Source organism: Musa acuminata, chromosome BXJ2-4 (assembly GCF_036884655.1).
Source record: "Musa acuminata AAA Group cultivar baxijiao chromosome BXJ2-4, Cavendish_Baxijiao_AAA, whole genome shotgun sequence".
Classification (NCBI taxonomy): Eukaryota; Viridiplantae; Streptophyta; class Magnoliopsida; order Zingiberales; family Musaceae; genus Musa; species Musa acuminata.
In genome coordinates, this window is record NC_088341.1 from 35,231,950 (window position 1) to 35,243,934 (window position 11,985).

General features: G+C 38.6%; 2 protein-coding genes across 4 annotated transcripts; both read right to left on the reverse strand.

Annotated features, from left to right (window-relative positions):
• Nucleotides 1-1,041: 1,041 nt before the first annotated feature.
• LOC135582810 (GCN5-related N-acetyltransferase 7, chloroplastic-like) lies at nucleotides 1,042-5,785 on the reverse strand. 3 transcript variants are annotated; one of them, XM_065105139.1, is made up of 5 exons: nucleotides 5,372-5,783; nucleotides 4,799-4,954; nucleotides 4,526-4,621; nucleotides 2,647-2,767; nucleotides 1,042-1,344 (listed from the first exon to the last, which is right to left on the reverse strand). In XM_065105139.1, the coding sequence occupies exons 1-5, from the start codon at nucleotides 5,738-5,740 to the stop codon at nucleotides 1,178-1,180; spliced, it is 909 nt and encodes a 302-aa protein (XP_064961211.1). In that variant the 5' UTR covers nucleotides 5,741-5,783; the 3' UTR covers nucleotides 1,042-1,177. The 3 variants fall into 3 exon arrangements, with proteins under 3 accessions (XP_064961211.1, XP_064961212.1, XP_064961213.1); XM_065105140.1 differs by having other exon boundaries at nucleotides 1,201-1,344; nucleotides 2,628-2,767; nucleotides 5,372-5,785; XM_065105141.1 differs by lacking the exon at nucleotides 2,647-2,767 and having other exon boundaries at nucleotides 1,205-1,344; nucleotides 5,372-5,785.
• Nucleotides 5,786-6,432: 647 nt separating this feature from the next.
• Nucleotides 6,433-11,404, reverse strand: LOC103981865 (probable E3 ubiquitin-protein ligase XBOS32). The gene is made up of 10 exons (XM_009398625.3): nucleotides 10,359-11,404; nucleotides 10,205-10,264; nucleotides 9,988-10,059; nucleotides 9,728-9,903; nucleotides 9,476-9,636; nucleotides 8,323-8,381; nucleotides 8,185-8,231; nucleotides 7,571-7,711; nucleotides 7,275-7,366; nucleotides 6,433-7,052 (listed from the first exon to the last, which is right to left on the reverse strand). The coding sequence occupies exons 1-10, from the start codon at nucleotides 10,551-10,553 to the stop codon at nucleotides 6,721-6,723; spliced, it is 1,335 nt and encodes a 444-aa protein (XP_009396900.2). The 5' UTR covers nucleotides 10,554-11,404; the 3' UTR covers nucleotides 6,433-6,720.
• Nucleotides 11,405-11,985: the final 581 nt, after the last annotated feature.

Sequence of the window (11,985 nt, forward strand, 5' to 3'; positions counted from 1 at the left end):
CTCGTTGTTCCGATATTGTCAAAAGAAATTAAAATATTACTTGAAAAATACAAAATAATGCATGCAGCAGGCATTAGGGTTGGAATGGACAAGATGCATGTGATGCGAGAGAAGAACTCAAGTGTACATCCAATCAATCCTGTGCACGTGGGAAGAGTCGTCGCTCGTGAGAGGCAGTACGATCCCCTGACACACCCTTTGTCCAAGCATCCCATCACCACAGAGAGAGAGAGAGAGAGAGAGAGAGAGAGAGAGAGAGACCTACGCGAGCTTCGAGATCTCTTCACTGCTTGTCGATGGCATGGTTTCTCTACCACTTTAACCATGATGAGCTACGAGCCCTGACGTTTTCTTCCTGTCATGTAGTAAGATTCAACCGCAATGGAAAGCAGACTAATTCTCAGTTTTGTTAAATGAAAGAGTATGCAGAAAGGAGCAGTCACGGCAGAAATGGCTCTCATCAAGAAAACGATAGAACAGAAGACATGCCAAGATGACTGCTCCCGGCAATTCTCATGTCAGAGATAGTTCAGAAGAACTAATAAGGTCTCATGGTAAGAATCAAAGAAATCAGCACAAGGGTTTTAGGATAATGGAAGTCTAATCTTTTCTTATCCTCCTCGCAAACTGACATCTACAGTTCCTCGAAAGCTTTCACCAATGTGAAGAAAGAAGGAACGATCATCTTCTAGCCATCAATATCTAAAATGCTCCTGTATCTTTGTAAGGCTTCAGACATGTAAACCTAAACGAGGACCATTATGAACACCACCCACTTTTGTTCACCATTTACTGATCATTCCAAGAGAACCAGAATAAAAATACAAAGCTCAAATGTAGGAGAACATGAGCATGATGCAGAACTTGATGGAGCCATCAGAATTCATATTCCAGTATGGGAGAACATGAGCTAACAGATGACCTTTTCCAAAGGTACAAGTATGGCATGGACTATCTGAATGAACACCTTATGATGCAGGGAATTTTAAGTGCAAGAACTGACACAATGACAAATATTGGTCATCTTGTGAAAGATAAACATCAGCAACAAAACTATGTAATCATTTTGATTGATGTGAAATAAAAGATAAAAGTATACACATGAATGTTGCTGACATACATTTCCATATCTTTTCTTTGTGACCAGCTTTGCTATCAAAACCACTAATGTGAATATCTAACTTAATTTACCTAAATCAGTCCAAAGCAAGTATCGCCGAGGCCTGCCAAGAAATCTAGCTCGCCAAGCAGGCTCTTCGCTTTCATAAATAAAACCACTCTTATTGTACAATTTTTGTGCTGCTTCATTGTCAACCGCAACATGAACATATAGATCAGTTATGCCTGGTGCATTAAATAGAAAGGGAATGTAGTTAACAGGACAAATAAATATTGGAAAGAGATTTTTTAAGAATTTAATCTACTAGCAAACATAATGCATTGCCGTCTGGGCTTTAAGCTGAGAGAATCTAGAGTCCATAATTAAAAAATAAACATCTTCCTTTTTACCAAGCATTCCATACCAAGCACAAATCTGCAATTGATTATTCTCCTTCATGAACATGCAAAAGTTTTATATCTATTTAGAACGACAGATCAACCACCGAATACTCAATGCGACTGAATAATATCCTAGGCAAATATATTTCTTTGGTCAGAGTAGGGGTATTTAAATGTTCATATTCTTAGTGCAAGCACAGTCAAAAGTAGATAATGAACTTGGAACCACCAAAAAAAATCCAGAAGTTTGATGATGCAAACTAATTCTACAATCGGATTGCATGTCCATAGCTTTCGAAAAGAAAAAAAAAATCAAAATTGAAAGTCATTTATGATGAAAACCAAACCACCATCAGCCTAATCCCATCATTATGATAAAATTCAAGAAGCGTCCAGCTATTATAATGGCTTAGGATGGCTGGTCATTTTAAACCATTCACGTATTTGCTGACAACCATCAGGAAGGTTGAGTGAGGGACTATGGAATTCCTCATTTCTGCAAGTAACATCTGTCATGTTATATCTGGTCTATTCCAAACTGGATTATATTGGTAGTGCAAAAGTCCAAACTTCCGGATGCTGAGAAATAGTTTTCATTTGGCTGAAAACAAATGCCCCCTTTATTTCATGGTAGTCAAGGTCCTTTGCCTACTTCTAGAGTTGATGTCCATTGAAACCATGATATGAAATCAAACTAGGTATACTTCAACCATATAAGTTGGTGGTTTCTGACCAGTAAGAACCTTCCCTTTCTTTGTTGGTCTTCCGGACTCATATTGCAGTCTTTTGAATGGATCAAGAATAGCACCCAATATGATTGCTCAGTAGCTCCCTACAAACTCCAAGTTCCATTCGTATCAAGAATATAGACCTATGGATTGTGTATGCTTATTAATTTACAGGACACCACATATTCAAATAAATCTAATGGGATAAATCCTCTCTGAACCTTTTCGAGATAATAATCCATCTTTTATATATCTTCTCTGATCAGACTAGAGACTAGTCCTAATCTCCAAGAGGTTTGGGCTTTGTCTACTGTCTACACAAAACAAACTGTTATGTCCAGGCTAAATGTAAGTTAAAATGGTGCAATGAAAATCAAATATTTATATGAAAAGATATACACATAGTAGAGACAATCACCCCAAGAGTGAGCAACTGTTTTAGATTCTCCAATTAATGCATAGCCCAAGCCATTTCTTTGCAACTCCTTGGCAACACATACATTACTTAAATATGCCCTTGTGAGGTCGGCTCCAAGCCCCTGCAAAGTTGCTTCTTCATAAATGCCTAATACCAAGTTTTCTTTACTAGGACAAAAATGAAGGCAATACATTCACTGGTAATCTAACAGACAGTAAATCTCTAAATCTAGATACATTCTAAGAGAAGCATGTACAAATCTGTAAGTAACTCAGCTGTCAAAAATGTAATAAATATCTGACAACACAAATACAATGAGGTACAAATGATGTTAAACATTTGACACGATCTCATATTCTAAATTAGAATATGTAGCATGGAAGATATATTTATACCATAGGTAATAACAAAATGGTACCACATGTAGATGAAATTCCAAACTAAACGAACTAGTTCTAACATGCTTTACAGCTAATCTGGTAATGGTAGTTGATGTCATTGACCATATAACTACAACCAAAGAAAAAAAAAAGTTAAAGAAATGGCACACAACTTCATAAATAAATGCTTAAGAGTTAGGATAGTTTCAAAGCATGGTTCATCTATTTTTCAAGCTCATCTCAGAACTATAAAATGGTCTACCACTCACTTTTAGATCTCAGCATCTAAAACCCACAGATTTGGTTGACAAAATTGTGGTCTGATCAAATGCTAACCTTTATAAATCATTCAAACTTCTAGTATGTTAAATATGTGTTGTTCCATGAAGAAATCTTCTTTTATCAATTCCCACATAAACATCTTATTCACTACCAAATATTTTAATCTGGTTTAGTTCATACTCGGTGGTATTTAGCTACACGGCTAAACTGGTATGTGGACTAGTTAATTTTAGCAGAAAATTATCTCTCAGCTGAACTTGTGGATTAGCACCCCGGTTTAGTCCCACATTAGAAATAGGTTAAGACTTATAATGACTTATATGGGTTTAATGGATTAACTTTAGCTTAAGCATGTTGAGCTAGTGGTTTAGGTTGAATGAAGTTAACAAGCCAATTATCCCATTAGACCAGATCGTGACAATTGATATCAGAACTGACATAATATTGGGCATGGTGAGAGGCTCCAATAGGAAATGACTACCCATGGAAGGATGCCCTCTACCCACAGATGGGGCCAAAGGACACGTCGTGCAGTAGAGTCATCCCTAGGCTATACCTAACATACACCATACAATGGTCTGATTCTAGGCTATGTTGGGCCAGGACGTCAAGCCCTTAAACAGGAGACATTGTAACACCTGGTTTAATCCCACATCACATCAAAAGTGGACAAAGACTTAGATGACTTATATGGATTTGATGAGTGTACTATTATTAACTTCGGCTTAAGTATTTTGAGCTAGTGATTTAGGCTGAACAAAGTTAACATACATGCTATCCCATTAGACTAGATCGTGACAGGTTTTGGTCGGAACAGACTCAATAAAAAACATTTATAAAATGCTAAACGATGAACTAAGGTTTAGGGACTCGTGATCATCACAAGAAGTGAAGAGCGGATGATAAGCAGACAACAATGGCCAGATGAAAAATAGAATAGGGCTAAAAAGAACTTGTTGGTTGCCATAATAAAATGGTATTGCTGTCAAACTGCATTTTATCAGATTTCAGTACTGTGCATCAAAAATTCCCCACAAATTGATACTCTTTGATGTTATGTCAAAATCCGACAGCTACAGAAAAAGAAAATATCATAATTATGACATTTAGATTTGAAATTATCCCAACAATAAGGTGAGCCAATCGACAATTTTTATACAAATATAAGCTCATTGTTATAATAATCATTTCAATATAAAACTCTATATAAAGTATACCTCAGGTCGCTTTCCTGTCAATTCATCAGGCATTTGAAGGCACCAATTGATATCTAAGGTTCCAACAACTACTCGGTCTCCTTTCTTTTTTGAAAACTGCATATGCAACAGAAACCGACATCTTCACCATTGGAGATAGTTATTTATAAATTTGAAAAAACAAACAAAATAAAAGGTTTTTGAAGTTGCAATTAGCATCATAATAAAGTTTCTTGAAGGAAAGCAACGTCATTATCTGGCTAGAAATTAATATCCATGAAGAAACCTTCACACCTTACATATAGAGCAGAGTTCATCTATGGAGCCTCCATATGCTGATACTGGCAGAGTAGCATTGATGCAAGAAGCTTTTCTAAATCCCATGGTTTTCCCAGCAACGCGATCTTTCAGACCTTCGAACTCCCTTTTGGCCACAGATGCCTTATAATCCTAACAAAACTTGACAAGGAACAAATACCATCAATATGATACAAGAGACACCACAAGCGAGCATTTAGCTTCAATTTCTGGAAATAAGAACCAAAACCCATCTTATTCTTATATTTTCCAATCCAAATACACAATTAAAAATGGACTAGACCATCAATCAATTTATCAGATTGCCTTTTTTTTTCCTGAAAATGAAAGTTTGGAAGTCATGATTCTTTATAAGAAATTAAGAATCTTTATGAACAAAGAAGTCTGTGAGGAGCCGCTGGAAAGAAGAAACCTTCAACGTTATACATTCATTTTGTTTGCCCTTGATTACCACCAACGAGAAATCAATTGAAGGAAAGAAAGAATCCAGATATCTTAAAACAACCAACACCTTTGGACAAAGTGGAGCTCATCACCAGACATTCTCACCTCGATACCGTAGGACTCGTTGAAATTGTAGAAGGTGCGAACCCGGAGGCGGATGGCGGCCCAGAGCTCGTCATCCGACATGGCTTCCCCCACGGAGAGGAAACTCCTGTCAAAGGCCGGCCTTTCTTGCTCGCAAAGGTGGGAGGCGGCGGTTCGGACGTCGCCGCGAGGGGAGCCACGTCGCTTCCGAAGGTATCGAACCTCCGACGACAAGAACAGGGATTTTGCCGGCGCTTCTCTTCGGAGGGCAGAAGAGATACGAGCGCTAGGGTTCAGCGAGCACCTTAGGCTCGGGAGGAGGAAGGAGAGGAGCGGGCCGGTGGGGCGTCGTGCCGACGGGGGAGCGGCGGCCGAGGAGAACAGCGCCATCGTCGCCGACTCCTCTCTCCTTTCGTCTTTACTGCCATGGTTTCTCGGCCCGTTTTCCTTTTGCTCGGTGGATGTTGTACAATAACCCGCGGAACCGATTTAGTTAACGCGTCCGTTTTCTTGAGTGTCGCGAGCACCGAGAAATTGGGTCGGAACGGCTTGGCAGAGCTTAGGTTGTTCTTGCGGAGTATCATAACGGGAAAAAAATCTTACACAGTTGTGTGGTCGTTGGTGGTTGGGAGTTGGCAATTTGTTTTCTTTAATTACATGTTTAATTTATACATGAACTTATTGTTTATATTTAATTGACCTCAAATAAGTGAGACATTTATCCTTGGTATGAATAAATCGTACTATCCTTGATTTTTTTGTGTTTAATTTAAGTAATTAATGGTTATTTGAGCTTGATATTGTTTGTATGGCTTGGACAAATAAAGTATAAATTGATGAAGTGAGCACTCCAAGCAAATTGAGATTAAGATATTTTGAGAAGAGAGAAGGGGACTCTATGGTTTGTTCTCCTTTATGTCTTTCTATGTTTTGCTTGACTCTTTAGATATGGTATCTATCTCCTATCTCTTGCTTGGCATCCCCAAAGCCAACTATTCACAAGAAAGGGGCTCAACTATGTTCTATGAAATGGTCTGGCAAATGCCTTGAAACTTAGTATCCACAAATGCAATAAGTTCTCATTCATGACTCCACATTGACAACAAATCTTCACCCACCTCCTCCTAGCAAAATATAAACACAATGTGCAACAGACACATTTCAGATAGCAATCATGTTATTCTCTATCTACATCACTAACCAGCAAGAAGAAATCACATGCCACAAGCTGATACAGAGATAAAGAACAAAACAAAAAGTCCAGCTCAATCGAAAAAAGAGAGCTCTTCAAATGCTCTAACAGATATCTACAATGTTGGTTGGAAGCAAAGAGCTTGGCTGTGAAATGCCTGAATCCCAACAGCATCAGATTACAGGAATTGCTGAAAACCAAGTGATCGAAATGAAGAGGAGCGTTGCTTGATTTGCTTGTACTGGAAATCAGGCTTGGTTATCTGCTTAGCCTTTGAGGTGGCAGGATTCGACCTGGTCGTGGAGTGTGTCACGGACAGAGATCTAGATAGATTTGCTCTCACCAGGTCCTTCGTCATGTTAGTGGTGCCCGGTAGCTTGATGAATGAAACTATAGCACGTCGGCAGAGAGGACATGCTACTGATCCAGGAGGACCATGCACCGTAGCGGATGTGTTATTCGTTGAGCAAAGATACAACGCACAGGTGGTGCAGAATTCATGGTGACAACCTGCAGAATGAGAAGAATATTTTTTAAAAGTAATTTGCTATTTGCTATATCTACACGTGCACTGATCGGAAAAGCCGAGAAAAAATATATAAAAAAAAGACAGGAGAGAACTAGATGCTCTATGATAAGATAGAGCAACTTTAAGATGCTCTTTAAGTTGAGAGTAAACAAGAAGTTAATGACAAAATGCTTTATCTCACCCCAAGTTTCAAAAATATATACCTTGTGCAGCTACAGTGCATTTTGATTCCAAACAAATAGCACACGGATCAACACAAGTGGGTTCATGTTTTGTCTTTCTCCAGCCACATTCCCTATGAAATATAAAACAATTGGAAACTAAATGATTATGTAAATAGTTCAACTTTGTGAAAAATTTAACTGTCAGGTGCACTCCGAGTTAATTTCATCATCAAGTAGTTCTGAAGAAAATAATAATATTGCAATACACGCATCAAGTAAATAAAAAAAGATCATGTAATACAAAAGAAGGTACAAGAAGTTTTATGCCTACTTACCGAGCAATTTTAACAATGCTCATTAATGGCAAAGCGAGGTACTTTGAAGGAAGAACAGCAATCTGACCTTCTGGTTCCTTCCGTAGGATACCCTCGAGCCAGTTTTTATGCCATGAACGAGCCACCATCAACGGGGTCCAACTTTTACACACACAAGGAAAACATCCAAACCAAAAAAGAAAGTATATAAAAACCTCTACTTGCGTATAGAAAATTTCAAGTATGCTAATGCATTTTACCCTCTAAATTTCTGTTTAGCCTGAAGTTTTGCCTTACAAACATAATAATCGAAAGCACCGAATGAATGAAGTGCTAGAACTTTAGGTGATTAAAGTTGAAATATACAATCCGATAGCCTAGAACTTCTGGCAGTCATGACTCATGATCTTAGATTGCCCCTAAATTACAAACAAAGTTTGCAATTCAGAAGGCCCAGATAAGGCCTTATGAAATATTTAGAATTAACATTGGCAATAAACTTTCTAAACAACTGCAAATTTACAGTGATGTTTACATTATTCCAAAAGATATGCATTGCTCAACAGTTTATCTAGTTAGTTAGCCATATGGAACACATCTCAAATTCTAGATGTCTAGCAATGTGCAACACATACCCATTTGCATTTTCAGCAGTCAAGCTAGCTCCTCTTGCAATAAGTACCTACATGTCCATATTTCCTGAATTAGATTTATAGTTAGTGTTATGGTAAATGAATAATAGAGCGGAAACATTTAAGTCCCAGTAGACATACCTGACAACATACTGCATTTCCACCACAGGCAGCATAATGAAGGGGTGTGCTACCAGCTCCTGTCAGATTGAAAGAACGTCTTAAGAAGATGCATGAAAGAGAATTTTTGTTATTAGCCTCAAATAATTAAATTTTCATCATTTGAGAAAAACAACAAAACGATTTATAGTTTTTCATACGATGTATGAATTGGCCATAACCAATACTATCATGACGGCTTTTAGGTAGTCTGTAAAGCTTTAAGCGCTTATCCCTGCCACGCATCTTTCTCGCTCATGCAATTCCATTTGAAATGCTAAACAATGGGCAAAAGTCTTCCCTTTTGAATGATCAACCAAACATTCTCACTTTTGGATACCAGAAATTGTTACCTCGCAACAAATGTACTTAGGCTACATGCACGTTTGATCAAGGGCGAAGGAGCTTTGAATCATCATAAGAGGGTGAAACAAACTTTGCTTGATGTAAGACTTACTATGATTCTCTACAAAAAAGGAAGACTAATATTATAACCTAAATGAAATTAGTTGCAGAATGAACTCACTGAATACAAACTCTGGAAAATCTTACACAGAGCATAATAGATTTCTATCCCCTTATTTTACTGTCCGCCAAAACATTCTTATATCTTCTCGAACTTCAAATCTACATTACTGATACCACCAAAACCAATAGGAGCGAACATGCTACTCTAGCTCCTCAATCTCAACTTGTTTACCAAAGGAAATGTAGCACGAGAGGAGGATGAAGGAAAAACCACACACTTTACCAAAAACTGTAAGAGTTTGATTCACCAATGCAACAGATATAAGTACAACTTATGACAACCTTCCTCTAGTGGTATCAGCATCACTTCTTATGTTGTCCACAGACATCCACAATGTTTGAGACTTCATTATGTCAAACTGGAACTAAGGTAAACCATTAAGTTCACAACAGAGAGTCCATTAACGATGTAATTGAGAACCGAGCTTGAACAAGCCTAATCATGCTCAGGCTTGGGTTTGAATTAATTTGGAGCCTAAAAAACCGATCAAACTTGGTTGTCACATAATTAATTAGTTGTACCCAGAACTGTAATTTCACATCAACCTAAAAATAAAACAAAATGCAGACAAGAAAAAAGGAACTTTATAATGAAGAGTTGAACCACCTATTAGATCAATTGTAGCTCCATCGTTGACCGTGACCTCCGAAACACAAGCACCCAAGTCCAGGAGTAACTGCACACTCTCTGCATGCCCATTTAGTGCTGCCAAATGAAGCGCAGTGATGCCTCCATCTGCCCTCCTATTAACTATTTTACATAAATCACTAAAGGAACACAAGGAAGAAGAAAGAAGCTATTAAATTTTTGATAGTTACCAAAAGACAAAAAATAAGAAGACATGAGAATTCAACATACACCTCATCAAAGTCCACAAGAGAATCTTCCGAGGCCAATCTTCCCCTCATAGTATTCCAAAACTGTGGTGAGCTGGGAACACAATCAGCAAGAAGAAGGCGAATGCAGCGATTGTGACCATTAAGAGCGGCAAAGTGGAGAGCTGTTCCACCACTTAGAAAATCCTTTTTGTGTATCTAAAAACCAGGCTGATTTTGGTCAAGAGATGCAATTCGAATGGAATGCCTTATGAGAAGGTTATTCTTGTAGAATAATCTTACATTGGCTTTGAAAAGAATTAGAATCTGTACAACTTCCCAGTGCCCATGTAGACAAGCAAGCATCAAAGGTGTCTGTCAATGCATGAGAGGGCATTAATGCAACACTATAAACTTTTATCAAATAATTAAACCAGTAAGCCAACTTCTCTAAGAAAAATATAAGCAAGCATGTCAGATCTTCTTATTTTCTTCCTACACCATTGAAGACAAATCTCACCTGCCCACTATAATTCCGGAGGTTGATATTAGCACCAGTTTCGACAAGAACAGAGACGATCTGAAGGTGGAATCACAAGATGAGCCCCTTGACATGTCGAACTAGATTTAACGAGGTTACCAGTCATAGAACAAAGAAGGAAAAGATGGATCACCTCGTGGTGGCCATGTGACGCAGAGAAATGGAGAGGGGAATTCTTCACACCAAATGTCGAATACCTAGCAAGGCGAGGGTTGTATTCTACGAGAGCCTTGGCCTCCTCAAGATCTCCTTCTCTTGCCGCCGATAGCAGCCGCTCTCCGGAAGTCGAACACCCAAAGGAATTGCCGATAACGCTTAAGAATCCCATGCTAATGTCTCGAAATCAGTCCAAGAAAGATAGAGTATCCCTACTTCGAATCAAACACAATGGAAATTGCCGATGCTACAGATCCCATACTGAAAGAGGATCACAAAACTGCAGGCTTTTCCCTCGGGAAACGTTGGTTTTGCCACAAAAAATCTCCTTCTAGGAACCAGAGGAGTGAGGATTGCTCCCAAAACCAAGAAATGAGAGAGGATGAAACTGCAAATTCGAGAACTGGGAAGGGGAACGAATCGTACACCGCTTCTCAAACAACTCCATTGCCGCAACAAAGACAACAAGAGGAAGCAAACATCCAACAGGGTTCAGAAACAAAGGTCCAAGAAGGGAGAATCCCGAGAACCGTAAAAAGACGCCTTTTTTATTATTAATCTCTCGCCCAGGAGACAAGAACGCAGATCGGGATTCGCGTTATTCATCACAATCATCAACATCACGTCCCCGGAACAGCTGATCGATCCGTGACCAGATGAGGATTAGCTGTAAAGAGGCGTCTTCTCTGGTGCCAAGAACAGGAGGTGCTAAAGAAACACGAATGATTGGGCAAGAAGACAAGGCCACACATCTGATCCGAGAGAGACAACTGCAGAACAGCAGAGAAGAAGAAGAAGAAAAAGCTGATATTTTTTTTTATGGTTTTACGGGATGAAACGAGACGAAAGGGCTGAAATGGTTTCGACGGCAACGAAATAAGATGTGAAGGATCAAAAAGACCGGAAAAGGATCGGTGTTTGCATGAAAAAGACAGAGGAAGATGGAAAAAAGCACACTTTCCGCCTCTTTTTTGCTGTATATTTTTTGTGCTGAGAGCTTCCACGAGAAAACGCGAGCATGTCTCCATGATTGGGACACCGACTCCGTGCTGTGGGCAGCGGAGGAAGCTTTTTCTTTAGTCTTCAGTCAAAGGCGACGTTCCACTGAGTCCATGGATCAGCAGCCACGTTCTCATCGGGGACGTCACATGCGTTACATCCATCCGGTGACCTTACCGAGCGCCAAATATGGATGAAGCCGCTTCGAAATAATTATTTTGTTCCAGATTTGTCCAGTACGCACTGTTTTATTATCACAGCCGGTGCTCGGACTCCACACGTGATTGAGGACCCACACAGGGTCATCAGTTTCGAACAGGAATTTAATTAATAAATATATTAAAATATTGCAAAATTAATCCAAAATTAAGTATAATATTAGAAAATATTTTATGATAATAATATTAAATAATATGAAATATAGATGATGGCAAAACTTCAATCATATCATATACATACATTTTTATCTGACTAAAAAGATATTAATATTTAAATATAATTACATCAACCCAAATCTAAATAAATTGTTCGATAACGCAAAAGAAATAACTTATCCAATATAGTATAATGATGAGAGCGTCTATTTAATGTATATTTCAGTTATG

Coding starts and splice junctions, on each gene's coding strand:
- LOC135582810 (XM_065105139.1), bottom strand. CDS start 5,740: ATGGCGCTGTTCTCCTCGGCCGCCGCTCCCCCGTCGGCACGACGCCCC. Junction 4,955..5,371: donor ACGAGTCCTACGGTATCGAG/GTGAGAATGTCT, acceptor AAGTTTTGTTAG/GATTATAAGGCATCTGTGGC. Junction 2,768..4,525: donor TGACAGGAAAGCGACCTGAG/GTATACTTTATA, acceptor GCAACTTTGCAG/GGGCTTGGAGCCGACCTCAC.
- LOC103981865 (XM_009398625.3), bottom strand. CDS start 10,553: ATGGGATTCTTAAGCGTTATCGGCAATTCCTTTGGGTGTTCGACTTCC. Junction 9,637..9,727: donor CTTGTGGACTTTGATGAGGT/GTATGTTGAATT, acceptor GTGTTCCTTTAG/TGATTTATGTAAAATAGTTA. Junction 7,053..7,274: donor ATGCACTGTAGCTGCACAAG/GTATATATTTTT, acceptor CTCATTCTGCAG/GTTGTCACCATGAATTCTGC.